This window comes from Amaranthus tricolor, chromosome 8 (genome assembly GCF_026212465.1).
Source record: "Amaranthus tricolor cultivar Red isolate AtriRed21 chromosome 8, ASM2621246v1, whole genome shotgun sequence".
Lineage (NCBI taxonomy): Eukaryota > Viridiplantae > Streptophyta > Magnoliopsida > Caryophyllales > Amaranthaceae > Amaranthus > Amaranthus tricolor.
Genome location: NC_080054.1, coordinates 21208367 through 21219899, shown reverse-complemented (window position 1 = coordinate 21219899; position 11533 = coordinate 21208367). Strand labels below are relative to the sequence as shown.

Here is an 11533-nt window from a genome sequence, read left to right as displayed (position 1 = left end):
CTTAATATTTAAAATTATATATAATTTAAAATTATAAAATTTTGATATTAATAATTATTGTATTAAGTCGAATCAAATAATAGCTCACTTGACTATGTTTTAACTTATACATTAAAAATAAATCATAAATTGAAAGGATGAATAAATAATGCATTTTCTCATAATATTGCAAGTAATTTAAAATAGAAAAATTATAAAAAAAAACAAAAGAAATTAAAATCAAAGGATAGTATAGAAAATGGAAGTATGGGTGTTTTCAACCTTTATAGGGCACTTGCATTTTCTAAAGTCTTTTTAACAGGAAATCAGATTTGATCGCAAGAAAATATTTTTGCATAAAGAAAAATTGTTTTCTTTTTCTTTTTCAAAAATTGATTAATGGGGTGAGATCTGTAAGCGACATTAACGTCACTTGCGGAAAGCTGCGGTCCTAAATCCCTCATTTCATATACAATTGAAACAGACCAACATTTACATCTCACATTATTCTATTAATTTTTTAACATTCAATTAATTTTGATATTGATTTGATTTATTATTGTTACCCATTGAAGAAAATCTATTTTCCCCTCCAATTTTAAGGTTTTCCCGGCATTTTCCTTGCTGCGCAACCAAACAGGGCACTAAATTTCAGGGAGAGAAAGTTTTGAATGAGGAGTTAATGGGTGGAGCAGGGTCCAAGCTTGAAAAAGCTCTTGGAGAACAATTTCCTGAGGGTGAACATTATTTTGGTCTTGAAAATTTTGGCAATACTTGTTATTGTAACAGTGTTTTACAGGTTTGTTTTGTTCTTCCCTCTTATCTCATTAACTGGATTTTTTTTGTAATACCGTCTATTACTAAAATTTTCTGTTATTTATGATGTGGGTATTTGGAATTTTGATGTGGGTGTATTTAATTTTGTGCTAATTTTTGTGGGTTTGTGAAAGATTTGATTTTTCGTGTATAAGATTTCTTCAATGTTGATGTGGGTATTTGAAATTTGATATGGGTGTATTTTATTTTGTTCTAATTTTTAGTGGGATTGTGAAAGATTTGTTTTTTCATAAATGCGATTTTTATCAGTAGTTAGATTTATAACTTGTAAAACAATTTTAGAGATGAGAACCACTCAAAGGGAATTTTGGGATTTAGGAAAGATAAGTAATATTGAATGTTGGTTCATTGATTTCATTGTGGTGGACTGGTGGGTATATTTGGATTTCAGTTGTTAAATATGTCATGATGTTGAATATCTATGGATAGGATAAATTGCTTTTAGTTTGATAACTTTCTGTTGTTTATGATGTTGTTATTTGGAAATTTGATGTGGGTGTATTTACTTTGCCCTATTTTTTAGTGTTTGTGAAAGATTTGATTTTTCATATATGGGATTTCTCCGGTTGTTGAATTTATAACTTAAAAGAAGCTTTAAATGAGAATCACTCAAGTGAAAATTTAGGATAAATAGGTAATGTTGAATGTTTGTTCATTGACTTCATTTGTTATGGGTGTATTTGAATTTCAGTAATTAATATGTTGTGAAGTGCTAATGTCAAGATTTGTGCAAAGGAAATACTCAGGTTCATTGACTTTAGTTGTTTCTCCAACAGTGAATTAGGGTTAGGAATTGAGTTTGAACTTTGAATCTTTGGGTTGTTAATACTTTTAATATCCATGGTTGTGTCAAGCTATAAGGTCCAATGGTTTTTCATCTTAATCACCTTCAACTGTGCTCGGGTTTTCACATTGCAAATTGAATGATAGTAGACTACTTTCTTGTTGGTGAAGTTTGATTCTAATTGTAGCTCCATGGATGTGGAAACTTTATGTAATTATTACAAGCTCACATGGTTTTGATGGAGTATCCCCAAATGTTGGTGGGATTCTCAGTGGAAATTTAAAAAATGTAGGTCGATATCTTGACAAATATGTCGCTTTTGATAAGGTACTACAACCTTTAGTGAGAATTTGTCGCTTTTGATAAGGTAGAATTGCACTGATATCAAAATTTTGAAGCATAAGATACTACAACCTTAAGTGAGAATTTGAAGGATGTCTACATGTACTCTTTTTATTATGAACATCTACGACATATGGGAATTAAATGATATATAGCTGCCATAACGCTAGATTCACTCAGCTTGCATTTTTCTACTATGATATGTTTATGATGAAGGCTTGTAGGAAAACTTATGCATGCTAGAGTTTAGTGGCCATCAATGTGCTATATGAGCCATTTTAATTATATGATATCTAGTTGTCATGATGCTAGATTTACTCATATTACACTTGTCAAAAACCATGATATGTATATAGAAAGGCTTGTAGATTACCATATACAGACTAATACAATGCTATACACGACTAAAATTGCAATCAATGTGCAATGGCTAGAATATTAACCTCAAGTCACTTTCCTGAAAAGAAGTTCAGTTAAACTATTGCAATTAGTTTATGATTGCGATATTGTGGCAAGGGGCGGTACGTTGATGTACTAGAGAACATTAAAATGTTAATATGCATTTTCATCGTAGAAAGAAGTGATCTTATATTTATCTAACAACAACAATGCTAGTGCTTTAATTCCAAAAGATTGGGTCGATCAGTTTGAATGGTTGTTCACATAGATTCTTCTTTTTATCATTTTAATAAAAGTTTCTCTTTAGCTTGAGGAGCATACTTCGATCACATAATATCCCAATAGCCGCTCTCATTTTTGCCATTCACTTTTAATCCTATGGACTATGGGTTACATCTTGTTGGATATCTTAATTACTTTGTAGTATGGAGCTAAGGTATTTGAACCATCCACTTGGAGCGATTTATTTCTCTTTTAAATTATGATGTCTCTCCTATAACTACATCTTACTCCTACTTAATTTAAACCCTCGATACTCCATTTGTTTTAACTTAACATTAACCTCTCCCTGGTCTCATCTAACAAAACTATTTCTTTAGAAAACAACATGCACCAAGGCATATCTGTTATTTCATCTAGGACTGCTCTAAAAGAAAAAGAATTAGGGCCCAACCTTTATGAAGACCAGTTGTGATTGGTAACTCATTTGTTGTCCCTTCACATGTCCTAATATTTGTCTTTACTCTAAATACATATCTTGCATTATATTAATGTATTTATTGGGGATATCAATTTTTCACTGCCCACCAAAATACTTCTCTTGCTATGTTGTCATATGCTTTTTCCAAGTAAAAAAAACATGTGCTAGTCTCTTTTTCCAAGTGTTTTTTTACTGGTAAGATTAATATACAGTGATACTCATTCTGAAAGCTGAAAAGTGAATTAGCACTATTACTTTGTGTAGGATGATTAGAATCGCTCATTTTAATACTCATGTCGTATTGGATAATGGAAAATATGGGTGATAGTCCTAGTTTAATTGTTCAAAACACACAGATCTACTATGAAGAACCTAATTGCTTCTTGATACAACAACATTGTTAGTGTTGCTAGTTTCAATATTGTAATTTCAATCATGTTAAGGTTACTTTTGAACTTCCTACAAAGGCCTAGTTCTTAATTATTTTTTTAACGTCTAGATTATCATTGTGTTTGCATATTTAGAATTTTATCACCCTTAAGCTTAATCTTCTATCATATCTCACTGTGGAGAATGGCAATTAAAAGCAAAATACACTTATTTATATGCCGGTGGCCCACTATACATTGTTAATTAATACATATCCGTATCTTATATTGCATAATATCCTCATAGCTTTTGTTGATGCCTTGTTTGACCAACAACAAATCACACATTTGGAATCTGAACTTGATCTGCTCCACTAGTGGTGGATATTGGCTAGGGGCAGGATGTGGAACACTTTATATGAACTATTTTGCCTTAAACTTTTATTCACTGATTGATTGAGGTCAATGAGCTGGATATTCCTTATCTGGAACGACTAGTTTTTCAAATCTTCTTGATTTAGAAATTCTTGTTTGTGATGCTTTAGAATCACGTCCTATATTGTAACTTTTCTTTCTTTGAAATTTTCAGGCACTTTATTTTTGTGTTCCATTTCGTGAGCAGTTACTAGAATACTACTCAAATAGCAAAAATACTGTAGATGCAGAGGAGAATCTCTTGACATGCTTGGCTGATCTCTTTACTCAGGTAGACTTATATATATGTAACTCCCTGTGCCTGGGTAGTGACATTTGGTTAAGTTTTTGAACCTATAACAATGAACTTGATCTTTGACTAGCAGTCTAGCACTGTTCAGTTTCAGTTTTCTACGTTTTGTTTGAAGAAATTTTCTCTAACTAAGAAGGAATCAATTCTAGTAAATCTTCTCGATGACATTATTCAATTCTCAAATAATATCTGTTGCGGTGTATTCTATATAATTTATCAAAACTAATATTATTGGAACTTATCATCTTAAACTTATCGTAGTTGTGTATTGAACTTGAGAAACCCTAATTAGAACTTTTATGAACTTATTTGGCCATTTTGCGTTTATTTGTTTTATTTACATCCAAATAAGCAAAATAAGTAGTTGCTAGATATTGAATGAGGACTATTGTTATTTTAGTTTTTTTTAATAAATTTTACTTAGTGATTAAGTTAGAGTGATTCTGTTTGCTTTCACTGCAAATCTCAGCTCATTAATACATGAGCATTGGTGCTATTTTCGATTAGAGAGTCAAAGTGGTTTCAAACTACTTATTTGATTTGCTATTGATCTTCACAGTTCGCTCTTTCTTTTTAGTTCATTTCTTATTGTTCTTAACTCGTTCACATTATTGTCTTAGGTAGTGTTTCTTCCACTATCTCTCTATCTTTATGTTTCTTCCTTTCTTTCTCATTACTCTCTGCTTGTCCTCTACACTCTTTCCTCACTACTAGAAGTCTACATGAATAATTTTCCCTTTCTTGGAGGCAAGTTGATCCATTTGATGAGTTTGCAAAATTTAAGTTCTCTCTTAACTGTTTGTCCCATGTTTTTTTTCTTTTTTAGAAGTAGGATTTAGGTTGCTACTAGCTAATGTTCATGGTTTTCACATGTTGAACTCCTTTTCCTCTTTTCAGTGTAGCTGGTTGCACTGTGTGGTTTTTATTTGGTTTTGAACTTCTCTAACAGTAAAATATGTGCCATAGATAAGTTCTCAAAAGAAGAAAACAGGGGTCATTGCTCCAAAGCGTTTTGTCCAGAGGTTGAAGAAGCAGAATGAGCTTTTCCGCAGCTATATGCACCAGGTACTCTTTTCTCTTTCGTGCTGCAATTACTGATTCCTGTGTGTAAACAATATTTATTTTTTCTATTAAACCATGCTTGCTGATTGCCAAATTTGATTTTTAGAAGACGGGTATTGGTAGTGGAGGACAATTGATTAGCTGCATGTTGGGTTTTGGTATTACAAGACTGGTTTTTGTAATTATCTAATTTTTCTTTATTTACTCTTAACACATGTTTTGATTCATCATTTAGACCTTTGCTTCTGCTTTGGTGTGTCTTGAGAGAAATTTCAGTTAAGGTTGTAGTGTTATTGAAATAAAATAAGTCCTCATATATTATCACATTGTTTCTTTTTTGGTGTGTGTAGGATGCCCACGAGTTCTTGAATTTTTTGCTGAATGAACTTGTTGACTTATTGGAGAAGGAGACCGAGGCTGCGAAAAGGGGCCAAGTAACTTTGCCCTCTGAAGAAGTTGCTAATGGACCAACTACCGCTCTAGTCAATGCCTCTCAGAAAGAACCTTTGGTTACTTGGGTACACAAAAATTTTCAGGTGAATTTCTCTTGTAAAATGATGTTTTAAAGAGTTAACATTTGAGCATTACCCCATGCTAGCTTTTTGCTATTTGTTAACGTAGTAAAAGAGTATCAAGTAACTGAGAATGAACAGTCAAAGAAGATGAGGTATTATGTATTATGGATGGCTCCTCATCTCAAGTTGACTATTGTGCATATTACAATTGTTTCTTATGGATCTTCCCCATCTCACTGGTGCACTGCTTTGTAAGTCTACTTTGATGTTTGTCTGAGAAGTCTTCTATGACAAATTGACTCAGGGAATTCTCACAAACGAGACAAGATGCTTATGGTGTGAGACCGTCTCAGCAAGGGATGAAACCTTTTTTGACTTGAGCCTTGATATTGAGCAGAATAGTTCAATTACAAGCTGTCTGAAGAATTTTAGTTCCACCGAGACTTTAAATGCTGAGGACAAATTTTTCTGTGATAAATGCTGCAGGTATTCAAATATTTCTTGTACTGTTGCTTTGTCTTTATACTGCTATTTAAAAGTTTACTATTGTCTGCCATATAACTGGTTCTGAAAGTTTTTTACTGAAATTAATGGATTGATGTTGTAGTTGTTTTAATCACGAAAACTTTTCGGGAGTGGTGGTCTTGTAGCTAAACCATACACCCTATATCTTAGTGATTTTTATAGAAAAATTTTTCTGAAATTTGGGATTTGTACCTGCATCAGGCTGCCTACTCTTTGAAAAACAGATTCCATTGAGAATTTGAAAAAAACGATTAGTATATCCTACAGTACTAGTTATAATGTAGATGCAAGGCTAGACTTGTGGCTTTCAACCACCCTAAGAGGCCAAAAACTTGCATCATACCTGTTTAGTTATGACTGCATTATCTTCTTGCTGTCTTATAACATGAATGCCCCCTTTGGGTAACGGTATTAAAGAGTGGTACTGGGGATGGTTTTTAGTGTTAGTTTCGTTGAACTTTGCTTTGTCATTCCCATGGTAAATATGGAACAAAAATGAGGCCATTATATTACATAATGACTACTTTAGAACGGATTTTGAACTTACTGAATTGCAAAACACCATTGTGTAACATGTGATTTATAATGATGGAGTCCTCGATTATAAGCTGTTATTTTAGCATATTGGCCATTATTATCTTTTTTTACATATGAGTTTGATGTAAAAATATATTTTTTTGGGAAACTTGAATTACTATGATAAAATGAATTTTTGTCAAGTTAACAATTTACATTGCGATATCCGCAAAACGTGTCGTAACACCGTGACATGCCGCGTCCGTGACATCGTGATTGTTACCGCAAACACGACGACATTTTTCTATGATGGTCATCCCCAAACTTGTTTTTTCTTCACAATTTCTCATTACCACCTAATACCACCTTTTTAAGTGGCAAGGTATGGAAATGAAGAAAAATTATTAGAGTAGGACAAGCTTAATGATAAACCTTATCAAGTAATTTCCTATTCAAGTTGGTATATTTTCATTGTCATTCCCACCATTTATTATCAACAACCAAGCGAGTCACAAATGCACATTGTTATTGTTCTACCTTTTTCTACTCAATGTTCACTCCCTACAGCTTAGCAGAGATTTTGCAAGGATTCTTCCATTTATGATGAATTTATATCTGATACAAGCTAGATATGAACTAGTCATAGATAATAACATTGGTGAAAGTTTTATGGTGAACATGACATATTGCTACTCATACAGCTATATCTTTGTTCGTACATGCTTTAAACCTTTGATATTGTGATGATAGATCTTCCTTAATGGCATATTATGAATACAAACACGAATTTATGTATTTGGAAATTAACTTTATTTATGATCACTTTTAAATTATGATCTCATTTAAATACAGATGGATTAAATTATGATCACTTTATTTATGCATTTTCCTTCTGTCTTATGCTCTATAAATACGAATTTAGAAATTAACCTGAGCATGCTTAAAAATATATATTCGTCATATAACTTACGCAACCCGATTCTTAAATCCTGGGTCTGCCCGTGACATACAGAACTCAAACTGCTGACTTGCATTTTCCTGGTGTTGCAGTTAGAGAAGGAGATAATTGTTAGAAAATTTATATATGATAATTTAGGTTGGTTTGTTTTTATGCATGGAAAAATATGTGTATACCAGTAGAACCATTTACATGTTTGCATTTCCATCGAAGCTAGAACTTTAGAGTTCTTGGGTTTCGGATTATGATGGGGTAAGGTAAAGTTGCTTACACTACCTTACGCATCTTGTATTACTTGGAAGTTGCAGATAGTGTTTGAAAATCAAGGTTTCATTGGAACAACCTCTATTGGTGAATGACTGCATGCATCCCACCCGCTTATTCCGTCTAGCTGGAAACCACTTGGTATTGGGGTAATGTAATGTAGTATAATACTATAATTACTTATGTAGTTGGGTTTCTTTTTTGGCCAATTGGTGCAAGATTTGCAGAATTGCCTATATAATATGTTCTTTCACCAATGTAGCTTTGGCCTATGGAATAAATCTATCGTCACTGGCTTCTGCTCTCCTTTTCAGGATGACAATAAAAGGCTGAGAGACGACCTCTAATAGTGTCGGGGCTAACCATTAACCTTCTTTTGTTAAGGAGTGGGGTGGGACAGGGTGTCTTCTCATTTTCGTTTGATGCTGAATGGCTTACGGATTTATGGTGGAGATTTTATCTGTCTCATGATCATTGTTGCATAGAGAGAGATTACATCGAGTAAAACAGATTAAATAGTTACTTTAAATTGTTATCACACATAACATCTGGAAATTTTAGAGGTGCATTTCTAATCTAATTGATGATGAATGATTACTTCCTTTACGTCCCTATCGAGCCAACACTTTGAAGAATCCTAATATGCAAGTGGAGTTTTCTCCTGTTTTATCTTCAACATCCTCACTGATTTTTTGACCCTTTTGTTTATTGCATTCTTTCCTCGTGTTGCTACACTTTTCTACACCACGATGCTCACTGCTCCTCCATCGCCATGATCAGTCACAATTTTTTCACAATGATTTTTGAATTTATACTCTTAAGCTTTTGATATAAAAAAATCCTCATTTTTCAGCTGGATCTTTTCCAATTTGAAGATGTTGGTCATGTTTTCTTCGGCCAGACAACATAAGTGATCGAAAACATGTGCTTTTCTTTTACCTAGAATAGGCTGCATATAATCTTATTGTATGATGCCAGATAACATCAATTGTCTTGCAGTCTTGCATCAATACTTCACCCATAAGATCCTTTTGTTTAGTAAAATCACAAGAAATTTGATTCAATTCTGGTCCTTATGTGAAACGTAATAGGAGTATATGGGTGGTGACCGCGGAAAAAAGCATTTTGAATAAAATAGCGCGACACATAAGAACCCTGCCTAAGCATCGAAGAGAAACCAAACACTTGGAATAGAGAATATTGAGTTTGCCTAGTAGTTGAAGACTTTTCCTTCCACCCTTGTGATAAGGGTTCGATTCTCATCACGTATAGGAAATTAGTACCCCTACTCTTGCTTGTAGGAGATTAACCATACCCCGGAATAAAAAGATTCAGAATAGTCTCCTCTCGTTTTGTTTGCTTTCACATTTTATAGTTCTCTGTTCGCATAAATCTCACATTTACTTTCTTTTGTTGACCTTAACTTTTATTGTTTATAAAAGGGGAAATTGTCAATGATAAACCAACCTTTACTTGATCGGCTGAAAATAAATCAACCTATTGTTTTTTTTTTTAAATAAACCCATCTATTAGATAAATCTGCTTAAAATAATCTCACCTATTGTTTTATAACCATCTTCAAAGCTTTTTTAGTTCTTTGTGATAAAACAATTAGGAATAAACAATAGCGAAGTTTATTTTCAGCAATTATGCTGAATAGGTGGGTTTATTAAAAAATAATCAATAGTTGGGTTTATTTTCAGCGGATCAAGTAAATATTGGTTTATTTTTGAAAATTTACCCTTTTAAAATTTGGAAATTCCATTCATTGATCACATAATCTAATTTTTTAAACGAGGCTGAATTTCTGCTAAATATTTATATGATACTGCCATTAAATTTTAGTTATTAGTTGTACCCGAAGCTAATCCTTGATAATTGGTGATGCAGTTTGCAGGAAGCACAGAAGAGGATGAAGATCAAGCGACCACCCCACATCCTAGTTATTCATTTGAAACGGTTCAAGTACATCGAACAGCTGGGTCGCTACAAGAAACTATCCTACCGAGTCGTCTTTCCTCTTGAGCTTAAACTGAGCGACACTGTTGAAGATTCAGATAGAGAATACTCCTTGTTTGCTGTCGTTGTGCATGTCGGTAGTGGCCCAAATCACGGACACTATGTTAGCCTAGTCAAAAGTCATAATCACTGGTTATATTTCGATGATGAGAATGTGGAGATGATCGACGAGTCTGCGGTTCAGACATACTTCGGGTCATCACAGGAGTACTCGAGCAATACAGATCATGGGTACATTTTGTTTTACGAGTCCCTTGGTCAAAGCAACATTAGCTAGGTAGACTATCCTAGTTTTTTTTGTAAACCCAATTTTGATACATTTTGATTTTTAAAACCCTACTCAGATGGAAACCTTTCATTAACATCGAACTATTAGGGTAAAGGAATGTTGTTGTTCATCGTCATCCATTAACTGTCGGGTGAGGCAGCGTGTTCGGTTGTGTTGTTGACGTCATTGGAACATTGAAGACCGTTTTGATGATGTTGATGAGAAACAAAAGAATAGAAGTGTATATGATGATGCTCAAAATTCTTTACATTTTCTTGTAACCTTGGTTAAGCCAACTTTCTATAGCAGTTCAAACAATCTTGTTGGAAGTAGACAAATCTCATTGTTGTGTAGACTTAGCTCACCCTGTTTTCCGCTCACATTGTGGACATATCCTTCGGTTTTCATCTTCGTGTTACAACAATAACCGCAACAACAAACCGAGCTATGTGGATCTTTTACCCCTCGTATTTTACTTAAAACAAAAAATTGAGGAGCCATGGCGTAGTTTACTTGAAACATTCAGCATTTTTTCACCAGTTTTCTTATGAAAGTTAGTAGAATGATGATTAATGGTGGAGTATGGGCACTCTCAGGGCTGTTACTACGTCCACCATTGATTCCGATGACAAGTTACATGTCTTTGGGGGTAGATGATGTAGCCACATTAGATAACGGTGAATGTTTGCTGAAAACTCTCAAAGAATCTCGTAAAATGTCGGTGAAAGGCAATGAATCTAACAAATAAATTTGAGCAACCATCAGTGGTCGGGCGAATCCACAAAAAATATTAGGAAAAATTATCGTGAATAATAATACAATATTTTGTTAATTTTCTTGCAATAATACTAACTATTGATTAACCATAAATAATACCAACTTAGGGGGTTTTTTTCCTAGAATAATACCAACTTTAGTTTATTAACTAATTTACCAAATTGTTTTTTGTCATATAATCTCCTATAGTTTGATTTTTAACATGTTAGGTATATTCTAGAAAAACACCTCCAAAATTGGTATTATTCATGGTTAATCAAAAGTTAAAATTATTATAGAGAAATAAGCAAAAGGTTACATTATTCGTAGTAATTTTTCCAAAAATTTATTACCAAGCCAATATTATAAGACCTCTCATTATGGCCCATACCAGCTTAGGTCTAAATATGCGCGGCGAACTCTTTCTCAAACTATCACTTTGCTATGGGGATGCTTATTTTTCACATTTGGTGATTAGCCTTAGTGGAATCATTGTGTCAAACAGATCGGGTTG

The 11533-nt window shown here is 33.4% G+C and overlaps 1 protein-coding gene across 1 annotated transcript; it reads left to right on the top strand.

The window, feature by feature from the left end:
• Positions 1-272: 272 nt before the first annotated feature.
• Positions 273-11022, top strand: LOC130820140 (ubiquitin carboxyl-terminal hydrolase 4). The gene is made up of 6 exons (XM_057685397.1): positions 273-778; positions 3999-4115; positions 5103-5201; positions 5549-5734; positions 6018-6199; positions 9867-11022. Exons 1-6 carry the CDS (start codon positions 662-664, stop codon positions 10270-10272), a joined length of 1107 nt encoding a protein of 368 aa, XP_057541380.1. The 5' UTR covers positions 273-661; the 3' UTR covers positions 10273-11022.
• The last annotated feature ends 511 nt before the right edge of the window (positions 11023-11533 follow it).